Here is a 14419-nt window from a genome sequence, read left to right as displayed (position 1 = left end):
CAGATCCGGTTGCAAGCTTTCCCCAGGTATGGAGGTGCTCAAATGCAAAGTTCCAATTTGAGGCTACCTAAAATTCACAGATGGAGTTTGTGTCATTCCTCATTCAACAGAAGAATTTTGAATATGCCTATGACCTTCAAGTTCACATTAGTATTATTAGGAAAGGCTGAGTACAGTTCAGTCCAGAATAAAAAGAGGAGTGATTCATATCCTCTTTCATAAAATTCAAACTCAAAAAGAGTTTAACTGGTCTCTCAAAGATGAACTTGCACATGTCATTCTTACTCTCAACATATATAAAGAATATGCCATCTATATACTAAAAGAAAAAAAACTATTTAAAACAAAAAAAGACAGTTACTCGCCTTTGTAACTGTTGTTCTTCGAGATGTGTTGCTCATATCCATTCCAGTTAGGTGTGTGCGCCGCGCGTGCACATTCGTCGGAAAACTTTTACCCTAGCAACTCAGTGGGCCGGCAGGTCGCACCCTAGAGTGGCGCCGTCATGGTGCTAGATATATACCCCTGCCGGCCCACCCGCTCCTCAGTTCCTTCTTGCCGGCTACTCCGACAGTGGGGAAGGAGGGCGGGTGTGGAATGGATATGAGCAACATATCTCGAAGAACAACAGTTACAAAGGTGAGTAACCGTCTTTTCTTCTTCAAGTGATTGCTCATATCCATTCCAGTTAGGTGAATCCCAAGCCTTACGTAGGCGGTGGGGTCGGAGTGAAATGTGGCAGAATGAAAACTGCTGAGCCAGAGGCTACAGCATCTCTTGACTGTTGAACCAGGGCATACTGCGAAGCAAAGGTATGGACCGAGGACCAATGGAGCTGCGCGACAGATCTCGTGGGTAGGAACACGAGCCAGCAAGGCGGCAGATGAAGCCTGAGCCCTGGTAGAATGCACAGTGATGTGGCTTGGGGAAATATGAGCCAAATCATAAGTGCGGATGTACGCCATCACCCAAGATGAGATCCTCTGAGAGGAAAACAAGCAAGCCTTCCCTTTGGTCTGCTACCGTGACAGAGCTGGGGCACCTTACAAAATGGTTCTGTCAGCGCAATATAAATGCGAGCACTCTACAGATGTCCAGGGAGTGCAATTGTTGCGCCCATTGTGTTGAGCTGTGGGTAACATGAAAGGCCGAAACCACCTTAGGGAGGAAAGCCGGGTGCGGTCATAACTGCACCTTGTCTTTGTGAAACCTAGTGTACGGCGGAACCACCGTAAGAGCTCTGAGCTCAGAGACTCGTCTGGCCGATGTAACAGCTACGAGGAAAGTTGTCGTCCAAGACAGGTATAGCAGAGGGCCGGTCGCGAACGGCTCGAATGGGGGAGACATAAGTCTGGTTAAAACTAGGTTGAGGTCCCAGGTTGGGGCTGGGCGGCGCACCCGAGGGTGCAAGCGCTCCAAGTCCTTGAGGGACCTCGAACCCATAGAGTGTGAGAACACGGAACGTCCACCTTAGCCTGGCTGGAAGGTAGAGATGGCTGCCAAGTGTACCCTCAGCGATAACACCGCCAGGTCCTGCCGCTGAAGGCCAGAGGCAGGCCAAATAGAGAGGATCGAGACCTCAGTAGGAGCAAGATCGAGTGTATCGCACCTGTAGAAGAAACGCTTCCACTCAGCCAGGTACGTTGACCAGGTGGAAGGCTTCTTGCCACCCCAGCTCAGTTACGCAGCAGCCACACTGTGAGGCAAAGAAGCTGCAGGTCCGGGTGACGAAGCCTGTCGTGGCCCTGAGTGATGAGGTCTGGGTGGGGTGGCAGGGTAATTGGGTTGGTTATTGACAGGCTGAGCAACGTGGTATATCAGTGCTGCCTGGACCATGCTGGAGTGATCATGATGATGCGCGCTCTGCCCCTGCGGAGTTTGAGTAGGACCTAATGAACCAGTGGGAACAGTGGGAAGGCATAAAGGAGTTGGCCTTTCCACGGCATCAGGAATGCGTCCAAGATCGATCCCGAGGAGAGACCTTGGAAGGAGCAGAACATCTGGCATTTTCTGCTCTCGCGGTGAGCGAACAGATCTATGTGAGGAAAAATCTCCACTTCTGGAAAGAAGAACGCCTCACATGGGGCAGAGTGACCACTCGTAAGACAGGAAAGACCTGCTGAGTCAAAGCGCCAAGGTGTTCCGAACGCCTGGGAGAAAGGACGTCACCAGTTCCATCGAGTGGGCCATGCAAAAGTCCCAGAAATGGATGGCCTCCTGACAAAAGGGGGGAGGACCATGTCCCTCCCTGGTTATTTATGAAGCACATGGCCGTTGTGTTGGCTGTAAACACCGAGATACCACGGACTCGCAGCTAACGCTGGAACCCCTGGCACGCCAGGCGGACTACTCTCATTTTTGGGGCATTGATGTGGAATTCTAGCTCCCGAGAAGACCAAAGGCCTTAAGCTCGGAGGTGACCATGAGCACTCGAGCAGAGAGATGACGCGTCCGTCGTCAGGGGCAGTGAGGGCTGGGGCGGATGGAACTGCATCCCTGCCCACACCAGGGAGGGAGTTAGCCACCACTCTAGGGAGCCTAAGGTGCTCGAGGGAACGGTGACTACCATGACCATTGGCTCCCTGTCCGGGCGGTACGCCGAGGTGAGCCAGACTTGGAGAGGACGGAGGCGGAGCTTGGCGTGTTTGGTTACAAACTTGCGGGCAGCCATGGACCCAGGAGACTGAGACAAGTGCGAGCTGAGGTCGTTGGGAAAGTCTGCAGACCTCGGATGATTGTTGCCATCGCCTAAAACCGCGGCTGTGATAAGCAGGCTCCGGCTAGGTCGGAGACCAGGATAGCCCCTAGGAAGTCCAACCTCTGCGTGGGAACCAGAGTGGATTGCTCTATAGTAATCATCCAGCCTAGACCTGTGAATAAGACCGTGACGATGCCCACGTGCTGAGTGGTTTGTGTCTCCGAGTCTCCTCGGATAAGCGAATCGTCTAGATATGGAAAAACACATATCCAACATCAGCGAAGGTAGGCGGCGACTATGGCCATAATACTTGGTCAATACCTGTGGGGCTGCAGAAAGGCCAAACCGTAGGACCGTAAACCAGAAGTACTGACGGTTGGCTAGAAAGCGGAGGTATCTCCTGTGCAGAGGGAAGATGGCGTTGTGAAAGTACACGTCCTTCATATCGAGGGCGGCATAGCAGTCCCCAGGAGGCAAGGATGGGATAATGGTTCCCAGGGATACCATGCGGAATTTCAACCTTATCCTAAACTGGTTGAGTCCGCGCAAGACTAGGAAGGTCTGAGACCTCTGTTCGAGTGGGGGACTAGGGCATAACGGGAGTAAACCCCCTTGCCCCTTTCGTCAGTCGATGTCTGCAACTCTTGTACGAGGAATTGCTCGTGAGAGGGGTCCCTGAAGGGGGACAGGGTTGGAACAAATTAGATGTGGTACCCATGCTCCACCGTGCACAGGACCCAGCGATCTGAAATTAACTGGGGCCACGCCAGGAGAAAGCGGGATTGGGATCCCGGCCTGTGACTGGTACACCACCGTCAGGCGCACCTTGAAAGGTTCGTCTTTGGTCCCAGTGGTAATAGCGAGGGACCTTGACCTTGGCTCTTTAGGGGTCCTGACGTTTGTCTGCGACCACCTTGGCCTCGCCGTTTGCCAAAGTCCTGTCTCTGGCTAGGCACAGAGTATGGCGGCTGGGGACAGAAAGGCCTGCGTTTGGTCGCTGGCATATGCCTGCTGAGAGAGCGCATTAGGACCCTATTGTCCATCAGGCTTCGCAGCCTGGGGCTGTCTTTGCCACGAAGAGGCCTTTACCAACAAAGGGTAAGTCCTGAATGGCATACTGCAGCTCCGGCCGGAGGTTTGAAACCTGAAGCCATGAGATGCACCTCATGGCGACACCAAAGGCCAGCGTCCTGGCTGCTGAGTCTGCTGCGTCCAACGAGGCCTGGAGGGATGCCCTGGGTACCTTTTACCCCGTCCTCCAAGACGGCAGCGAACTCTTGGCGGGAGTTTTGAGGGAGAAACTCCATAAACTAAACTACCTTCACCCAGGTGCTATAATTATAGCAGCTAAGCAAGGCTTGTTGCTTTGCTACCCAGAGCTGCAGGGCCTCTGCAGAGTACACCTGGCGGCCAAGTAGGTTCATTCGCCAAGCCTCCTTCGGTTTCAGGGCTGGCGCCCGCTGGCCATGCCAATACCTCTCCTTAACAGACTGAAAGACTAGTGAGCAGAGAGGAGAGCGGACAGATGAGTAGTCGTACCCCTTAGAGGGCACCATACCGGGTCCTCTACCTCTGGGACCTCCTCCACCTCAGGTTGTCGGGGGGCGTATCAGAATCGTGGTCCTGAGCATAAGATCTGCGCATGTGGGATGACACGGATGCGTGTCTGGATGGCCATGGAGGTACTAAAAAAAAAAGGCATGGGCAGAGTCTCTGACTCTATCTGACCTTGCCCAACTCGGCACCAGGGACCGGCACCGGGAGGCGTACCGGTACCTGGAACGAGATCCAGACCTGCAACCAGAACGGTGCCGGGAGGTCGACCGAGATCTCGAGGCTCGGAGAGAGGCTACGGGAGTCACGGTACCTGTCGCGGTGCCGGGAGTCGGAACGGTGCCGATAGTAGCGGGTCGGCGAACGGGATACCGACCGGTGCGGCGAGTGCGACCAGTACCGGTGAGGAAAACAGCACCGGGACTGCAAGTGGCGTCGGGTGTGCCGACGGGACCTGGAGCGTCTGCGGGACCGTGATCATGAACGGTGCCGCTCTGCTGTGCTGACAGAGGACGGTCATATGAAGAGACTGTATTACTCGCACCGGCGGTGCCGGGGTCAGGCAGCATCGACTCTGTCATGGCAATGAGATCCCTCGCCATTGGTAATGTCTCCGCCGTGGAGGGAACAGCAGGCTCAACCACAGTGCATACTGGGGAGCTGTCAGGCACCGGATTTGACAGCCCTCATGGGACCAGGATCGACGGTACCGAGGTCGTCAGAGCTTCAGTAGGTGTCGGTGCCGGGCGATCCGACTTAGATGAGCTCTCTGGCTGTGGTGCAGTTGGCACGGAAGCAGCAGGAGCAGTAAACTCAACCACGGCGCGTGCCAGGGAGCCGTCAGGCACCGGATTCGACGGCCCTTGTGGGACCGGGATCGACGGTGCCAATGTCGTCGGTGCCTCAGCAAGTGTCGGTGCCGGGCGATCCGACTTAGACGAGCTCTCTGGCTGCGATGCAGGTGGCACGGAAGCAGCAGGAGCAGCGGGCTCAACTACGGCGTGTGCCGGGGAGCCGTCAGGCACCAGCAGGAATTGTAGGCTCTCTCGACCTTGGAGGAAGGGAGCGGTGCCAAGTCGACGTTGGTGCCGGTGACGGCCAGTGCCGAAAGGCCTTGGCAGTACCGGCGGGGTCCAGTGCCGAGGAGGCGCTTCTGCCAGCTGCTTGATCATCGCTCGGTGCCAAAGGTGGAGGGGTAAGTGAAAGTCCCGCTCCTTTTTGTTCTCGGCTTAAAAGCCTTGCAAATGGGGCACTTAGCTGTCAAGTGTGATTCCCTGAGGCACTTCAAACAGGAGTCGTGTGGATCTCCCTTCGGCATCGGCTTCTGGCAGGCCGAGTCCATTTTAAAACCCGGTGAGCCGTGCATGGGCTCTGGCACCGGGTGCAGGGAAGGGGCTACTTCCTGAACGCCGCTAACTATTACTAAACTAACTATGTTAGCAAAGAAAAAACATATAACTATACAAATATATACATAAAGGAATTATAACTGCATAACTATATACGAGAACTACAAGTAGCTAGGGAAGTGGAGGTCAGCTAAGCCGCGCTCCACTGTTCCAACGACCGACACAGGCGGTAAGAAGGACCTGAGGAGCGGGTGGGCCGGCAAGGGTATATATCGAGCACCATGATGGCGCCACTCTAGGGGGCGACCTGCCGGCCCACTGAGTTGCTAGGGTAAAAGTTTTCCGATGAATGTGCACGTGCGGCGCACACACCTAACTGGAATGGATATGAGCAATCACTCGAAGAAGAAGCTTGTGTTCATATTCTGTGTGTGCACGACTGCCCTTGTGAGACTTCTACACAACAATGAACTAGGGTTTAAAACTTGCTATGTTCACATAACAGATGCAGTAAACCTAATGTGCCCTCATTACTTGAAAACCACACTGTGTATTCCATCTACATTTTATTCTCCAAGTTATTCTTAGTAATTGGTCTTATTTTCACTGATGAATTTTTTCCTTGTGCTTTTTACCTGCCATCATTGCTGAACAGAGGCTCACAGATAAAGACTGTAACCTTCACTTAGTTATGTTAAAGGAAATCTGCTGACAACCAGTCTTCCATGCAGGGGGGCTGAAACAATCTGAATAGTGGGGGTGCTGAGAGCCACTGAACAAAACGGTAAATGCTGTATATTATAAAAAACACTTCAAGCCATGGGGTGCAGCAGCACCCCCAGCACCCCTAGTTCTGGCACCTATGCTTCCATGTCAACCACCTTTAAATCAAATGTATGGTATGTCTACACTACCACTTATGTCAGTATAATTTATGTCACTTAGCAGTGCGAATAAGCCACCCCCAGAGCAACATAAGTCACACCAACCTAAGCACTGAAAAGCGCTATATTGGCAGGAGAGCTTCTGCTAACATAGCTTCCACCACTCACTGGGGGGTGGATTAATTAAGTCAACAGGAGAGCTCTCTTCCATCAGCTTAAAGTGGCTACACTAAAGAGCTTACAGTGGTACACTATAAGTGTAGCCACAGCATTTGATTTTAAGGGCAGGACTGAAACTCAAGTGTGTGTGTGTCAATACTTGGTAAGACTTAACTCCAAAGCTTCCCATGTAAAATTCCATATTGCTGGACTGGGCAAACGGTATGCATACTGCTATATGACTGTCAACTGTAATTTTGTACATCTGTTCTAGACTGCGCTTTACAAAAACTCTCACACTCCCAGTGGGCCAAATCCTAAAATAACTTACACCGTGAGTAACACCACTGATTTCACAATGGAAAAACTGTGACTGAGTCGGAGGATGGCACTAAATAGTCATCAATTGTACTGATTTTAATACTTTCAACTGTCTGAGAATTAGTCACAAACTTATTACTAAAACTTCTCTCTGAGGAAGTTACCATTTCTAGTAAAAGACGGTTACTCACCTTTGTAACTGTTGTTTTTCGAGATGTGTTGCTCATATCCATTCCAGTTAGGTGTGCGCGCGCTGCGTGCACGTTCGTCGGAAGACTTTTTACCCTAGCAATACTCAGTGGGTCGGCTGGGTCACACCCTGAAGTGGCGGCACCGGATATATACCCCAGCCGACCTGGACACCCTTCAGTTCCTTCTTGCCGGCTACTCCGACAGTGGGGAAGGAGGATGGGTTTGGAATGGATATGAGCAACACATCTCGAAGAACAACAGCTACAAAGGTGAGTAACCGTCTTTTCTTCTTCGAGTGATTGCTCATATCCATTCCAGTTAGGTGATTCCCAAGCCTTACCTAGGCGGAGGGGTCAGAGTGAGATGTGGCAGCGTGCAGAACCGCTGAGCCAAAGGCTGCATCATCTCTAGACTGTTGGACCAGAGCATAGTGCGAAGCAAAGGTGTGGATCGATGACCAGGTCGCTGCGCGACATATCTCCTGGATAGGCACGTGGGCCAGGAAGGCGGCTGATGAAGCCTGAGCTCTGGTAGAATGCGCCGTGAGATGGCCCGAAGGGACATGAGCCAGGTCATAGCACGTGCGTATGCACGCTGTTACCCAAGAGGAGATTCTCTGGGAGGAGATTGGTAGACCTTTCATCCGTTCAGTGACTGCCATGAACAGCTGGGGGGATTTCTGGAAGGGCTTTGTCCGCTCGATATAAAAAGCGAGTGCCCTACGGACATCTAAGGAGTGCAACTGTTACCCTCGTCGAGAAGAGTGAGGCTTCGGAAAGAAGACCGGGAGGAAGATGTCCTGGTTGGTATGGAAAGCCGACACTACCTTAGGGAGGAACGCCGGATGAGGTCGCAACGGTACCTTGTCCTTGTGGAAGACAGTATATGGTGGGTCCATCGTAAGCACTCGAAGTTCGGGGACCCTTCTGGTCGATGTAATGGCCACCAGGAAGACTGTCTTCCACGACAAGTACAGGAGTGAGCAAGTCGCCAAAGGCTCAAAGGGCGGATGCATAAGTCTGCTTAGGACTGAGCTGAGGTCCCAGGTCGGAGCAGGGCGGCGTACTGGGGGGTAGAGGCGCTCCAGACCCTTAAGAAATCTAATAACTAAGGGGTGGGAAAACACAGAGTGGCCATTCTCTCCGGGATGGAATGTGGAGATAGCCGCCAAGTGCACCCTCAGAGAAGATATCGCCAGGCCCTGTTGCTTAAGAGACCAGAGGTAGTCCAAAACAGCGGGGATCGAGACCTCAGAAGGAGTAACATTCTGCGTTGTACACCAGCAGGAAAAATGTTTCCACTTGGCCAGGTACGTTGACCGAGTGGAAGGCTTTCTGCTACTTAGGAGAGCATGCTGTACCAGAGCGGAACAGCGTAACTCCGATCTGTTCAGCCATGCAGGAACCATGCCGTGAGGTGAAGGGCCTACAAGTCTGGGTGGCGAAGACTGCCGTGGTCCTGCGTTATGAGGTCTGGGAGGAGTGGTAGGGTAACTGGGCTGGCCATGGACAGGTTGAGCAGTGTGGTGTACCAGTGCTGTCTGGGCCACGCTGGCGCGATCAGGATTAGATGCACTCTGTCCCTGCGGAGTTTTATTAGGACCTTGTGAAACAGAGAGAATGGTGGGAAGGCATAGAGCAGGTGGTACCCCCACAACATGAGGAATGAGTCCGTGATCGATCCCAGTGAAAGACCCTGGAAGGAGCAGAACGCTTGGCATTTCCTGTTTGTGCGAGAGGCGAACAGGTCTATGAGGGGAAAACTCCACCTCTGGAAGATCGAATGAATAATGTCTGGTCTTATCAACCATTCGTGACAGAGGAAAGATCTGCTCAGCTGATCTGCCAGAGTGTTCTGAACCCCTGGGAAAAAGGACGCTACCAGGTCTATTGAGTGGGCTATGCAGAAGTCCCAGAGTCGAATGGCCTCTTGACACAGGGGAGAAGAGCGAGTCCCTCCCTGTTTGTTGATATAATACATGGCCATTGTGTTGTCTGTAAACACTGAGACACAATGGCCGTGAAGATGCTGCTGGAACACCTGGCACACGAGGCGGACTGCTCTCAGCTCCTGGATGTTATGTGGAGCATCAGCTCCTGTGATGCCCAAAGGCCCTGGGTATGAAGGTGACCGAGGTGAGCCCCCCAACCAAGAGATGACGCATCTGTCGTTAGGGACAGTGAGGGCTGAGGTGGATGGAACGGTAGCCCTGCACACACCAGGGAGGGAGTCAGCCACCAGTTGAGGGAGTGTAAGGTGCTCGGGGAACAGTCACCGGAATGTCTATTGGGTCCCTGCCTGGGCAGTAGACCGAGTTGAGCCACGTTTGAAGGGGCTGGAGGTGGAGCCTGGCATATTTGGTCACATAAGTGCAGGCGGCCATGTGGCCTAGTAGGCCGAGACACGTGCGAGCCGAGGTGGTCGGGGAGTTCTGCAGACCTCAAATGATCGCCGTGATCGTCTGGAAACGTGGCTGAGGTAAGTAGGCCCTCGCTCGAGTGGAGTCCAGGGTTGCCCCTATGAAGTCCAGCCTTCGTGTGGGAACCAGCGTCGACTTTTCTGCATTGAGGAGCAGCCCCAACCGGGAGAATAGGTCCGTGATTATGTCAACATGCTGTCTGACCTGAGTCCGGGAGGTTCCCTTGATGAGCCAGTCGTCCAGATATGGAAATACATGTATCTGCTGCCGGCGGGGGTGGGTGGCGACGACGGCCATACACTTCGTAAACACCCTTGGGGCTGCAGAGAGGCCGAAGGGGAGGACCGTGAATTGGAAGTGCCGGTGATTGGCCACAAAGCGAAGATACCTCCTGTGTGGCGGGAAGACGGCGATATGGAAGTACGCGTCCTTCTTATCAAGGGCAGCATACCAGTCTCCAGGATCCAAGGACGGGATAAGAGTCCCCAGGGAGACCATGCGGAACTTCAACTTGACCATGAACTTGTTGAGGCCTCGCAGGTCTAGGATGGGCCTGAGGCCTCCCTTGGACTTGGGGATCAGAAAGTAGCGGGAGTAAAACCCTTTTCCCTTCTCGTCTGGTGGTACCTCCTCTATTGCTCCTGCGGCGCAGAGAGACTGCACCTCTTTTAAGAGGACTTGCTTGTGAGAGGGGTCCCTGAAGAAGGACTGGGTTGCGGGGTGGGAAGGCGGGGTTGAAACAAATTGGAGGTGGTATCCTTGTTTCACCGTCCGTAGGATCCAGATGTCTGAGGTCAATTGGGACCACGCCGGGAGGAAGTAGGAGAGGTAGTTGGAGAAGGGAGGAAAAGGATCCTGTCCTGAAACTGGTATGCCGCCCTCATGTGTACCTTCAAAAGGTAGACTTGGGCCCCGGAGGTGCTTTTGAGGGGCAGTGGTTTTGACCCCCTTGGGGTCCGGACTGGCGTCTACGGCCACCCCGCCCGCACCTTCTGTTGAAGTCTTGTCTGTGCCAGGGCACAAAGTACAGCTGGTGGGGTTGGGGCCGGAAGGGTCTGCGTTGGGTCACAGGCGTATGCATGCCCAACGAGCACATGATGACCCTGTTGTCCTTTAAACTCTGCAACCTGGGGTCGGTCTTTTCAGAGAACAAACTCTTGCCATCAAAGGGAAAGTCCTGGATGGTGTATTGGAGCTTGGGCAGCAGGTTGGAGACCAGTAGCCATGAGATACGCCTCATGGTGATGCCTGAGGCCAGAGTTCTGGCTGCCGAGTCAGCCGCATCGAGAGAAGCCTGGAGCGAGGTTCTAGCCACCTTCTGCCCTTCCCCAAGGAATGCGGCAAATTCCTGGCGAGAGTCCGGGGGTAGAACTTCTGTGAATCTACCCACCTTCACCCAGGTGTTGTAGTTATAATGGCTCAGGAGAGCCTGTTGGTTGGCCACCCGGAGCTGAAGGGCACCTGCCGAATATACCTTGCAGACCAGTCGGTCCATCTGCCTAGCCTCCTTTGATTTGGGGGCTGGCGCCTGTTGGCCGTGGCGTTCCCTCTCGTTGACTGATTGGACAACTAATGAGGAGGGAGGAGGATGGACATATAGGTATTTGTACCCCGGAGAGGGTACCATGTATTTCCTCTCAACTCCCTTTGTCGTAGGGGGAATGGAGGCTGGGGACTGCCATAGGGGGAATGGAGGCAGGAGAAGTGGAGCAGCGACCACGCGCTCGAGGAGGAACCACTGTGAAAAAAAAAAAAAATTGGGGGCACCACTTTTTGGTGCCCCCAAATCTTGGGGCCCTAGGCAACTGCCTAGTTTGCCTTAATGGTAGCACTGGCCCTGTATGCTGGCATTCAAGCTGAAATTCCCCCAAAAGCAAAAGGCTAGCAAAACAACACAAACAGTGCAATAGCACTAGGGGGAGGGCAATAATCAGATAGGACATCCTCTGCTGTACACAGCATCCACCTACAGAGAGTTGGTGTTGGACATTGTGGGCAAGCTAGAGGTGTTCAAAATTGATCCATTGGCCCACAAACTGTACAAAATCTAGTTATTTAGGCACTGTGCAGGGAGGTTAGAGGACAATTTCACCCTAAGAGAAAACTGTATTGAAACGTGCATTATGATGTGGCCATACCACTTTTAAGAGTAGTAAAAATATTACCCTTTCACTTAAGAAAACCAAAATTCAGTAGCCTAAACAAATAATGGGAAGGAGCAACCAAGACAACCATACTTTTTAGTACTGAAAATTATTTGATAACACTGTAAGATAAATTTTGTAATAGTAACATACAATTCTTACACGATAAAAATATCAAAAGACACATCCTTAAATCATCATAACTGAAAGCTCATACCTAGCACAGTGCCAATCTTATTGGTCAACACAGAATCTGTCTGATCAAGCCAGCCTCCACCGCTGAGGCCTTCTTTAAACTTGATGAGTATAGGCTGATTACTTAGCAGGACCACAAGAATTCTCATGGCTGCAGTAACTGTGGTAGAATGCAGATGTTCTTCCATAAACATCATAATCCAATCAAAACCCAAGGTCCTGACCAGTTCTTCAGATGCCCTAATGAAAAAAGGTAAAATATTTAAAGATTTCCTATAATGGGCAGCCTGGCAAGAATCAAAGCTTCAATATCAGACACAGAAGAGAACATCAGAGAAAATGTCAAAGCATGGACTGGTTTCTCAGGTAAGTGCCACCTGTTACAGAAGAAGGAACCATCAATAAGAAATCTTTAGCAGTAACTGTAACAGAGTTGTCAGTATTTGGTTCAGTGGGATGGGAGGATTGAGAATATAGTCATTGGGACTATTACAATTGGCTTTGAGATTACCCTAAAAACTGTGATGTGAAACTGGGGGCTAAACAGGAAATTTATGTCTACAAACTTATAGATAATATAACTGTTTCTTAAGTGAGTCATTTACAGGTTATAAAGTTATACAGATGTTATTCAAAAAACTGGAAAACATCAAATCTCTGTGCCATGCACAGGCAGAAGGAAAGTGTAAAGCAGAAACTATAGAAAAAATATAGAATATATCATTTACAAATTTGGGATGTACTTGAACAACCAAAATTGCTGAATTCCCAGATTATGTTTGAGCTTTAAGATTTATTGCCTAAAAGCTATGGCAGAATTTGAATATGCTAAGTAATGTACAAAAATACATCAAACTGGCTTGGTGCAGCCACTCGATGAAGTGATTGTTAGAATCCTTTAACACAGAAGATCCAAACTCGACAGAGACAGTATAAGACCCTTTTCGCTCTCCTTTATGGATTTGTTTCATGAACTGTAAATTGATAGGTCTTCACCTGAAATTTTGAATAGATTTTTAATGTTTCAGAATTAATGAAGTTATTGAGAATCTTTTTATACTGGGATAATTTGATAATTAAATTTTAAATTTTCTGGAATATGATTGCCTCTCTCGCTGTGACCGTGGATGGCTTGTCTTTTTATATTTTGTATTTTCTCGATCATTGTGTATGAAGTTGTTATATAAAAGTTATAAATAAAGAATTAAGGAGAGCATTAGGAAGTCCCAAATCTGGTTTTGTGTAGATTAAGGGTAAAAAAAAAAAAAAAACACACCCAACAACAGCGAAGTCACACACCTGAACACCACCTCTCTCCCACTCCCACCTTTAAAAATGAACAGATGGAATTACTGCAATAGTTATTTCTCTTAGGGAGAGTCCACACAATTCTTCTCTGGTGCAGCTCCAGCCTGTGGTAGCAATAACAGTGGACTCTGTAGCTCTCACAGGGTGCAGGTGTTTTTACCATCATACTGTCTAAACACAATTAGAGGATGATTTGGAGGCTGCAGAGCAAAGTTAGATGAGACAGTAGTAAAAAAACACTGTCCACTGTTGCTACCAAAGGTGGGAATATATGGTTGAAGAATTATGTATCTGATTTTTTCTAGTATAGCCAAAGCCATATCCTGTTTTCAGTGACACCAGTTTATATTATGAATAATTTCAAGGAGTTCCTCTGGATTTATTACCAGTATAACTAGTGATTGGAGTGTGGCTCAGCAGACTTTCTCCCCCTTTACCTGTTACCATAAATCAAACCCACTGTTACAGTCACCTCCTCCTTCTCCATCAGATGAGTTATTTGTACTTACTGCAAGTTAACACTTGTCTTTTCTTTAGACGTGTATACAAGTTTGAGAAGGATATCTAAAAGTCTGTTCCGCAGAAGAATAAGATTAGCAGAAACAAGGCCTCCAAAATCATCTTCTGTTCCTAAATGTAAAATACATGAATTATGAAGCAGATAGGTCTAAAACAGGTGCAGTTTAAACTAATAAAACTAGACATTAAAAGCAGGGTGAACAGAAAAAAAAATACAGTCAGTTTGGATATACAGAATCATAGGATTGGAAGGGACCTTGAGAGCTCATCTATTCAGTCCTTTGCACTCATGGCAGGACTAAGCATTATCTAGACCATCCCTGACAGGTGTCTGTCTAACCAAAAATCTCCAATGATGGAGATTCCACAAACTCCCTGGGCAAATTATTCCAGTGTTTAACCACCCTGACAATAGGGAAGTTTTTCCTAAAGTTCAACCTACACCACCCTTGCTGCAATTTAAGTCTATTGCTTCTTGTCCTATCCTCAGAAGTTAAGGAGAATAATTTTTCTCCCTCCTCTGTGTAACAACCTTTTATGTATTTGAAAACTGTTATGTCCCCTCTTAGTCTTCTCTTCTCCAGATGAAACGAACCCAATTTTTTCAATCTTCCTTCTTTGTTTTCTAGACCTTTAAATCATTTTTGTTGCTCATCTCTGGATTTCCTCCAATTTGT

General features: G+C 50.1%; 1 protein-coding gene across 1 annotated transcript in view; it reads right to left on the bottom strand.

Moving 5' to 3' along the window:
* WDFY3 (WD repeat and FYVE domain containing 3) overlaps window positions 1–14419 on the bottom strand; it is a 244999-nt gene that overhangs the window by 98774 nt on the left and 131806 nt on the right. The window contains 2 exon segments of the mRNA XM_030564966.1: window positions 11938–12155; window positions 13733–13853. Coding sequence (XP_030420826.1) covers window positions 11938–12155; window positions 13733–13853 — 339 coding nt within the window.

Source organism: Gopherus evgoodei, chromosome 5 (assembly GCF_007399415.2).
Source record: "Gopherus evgoodei ecotype Sinaloan lineage chromosome 5, rGopEvg1_v1.p, whole genome shotgun sequence".
NCBI classification, from domain to species: Eukaryota; Metazoa; Chordata; order Testudines; family Testudinidae; genus Gopherus; species Gopherus evgoodei.
The sequence above is the reverse complement of the archived record's forward strand: the minus strand, read 5'-3'. Positions and strand labels throughout refer to the sequence as shown.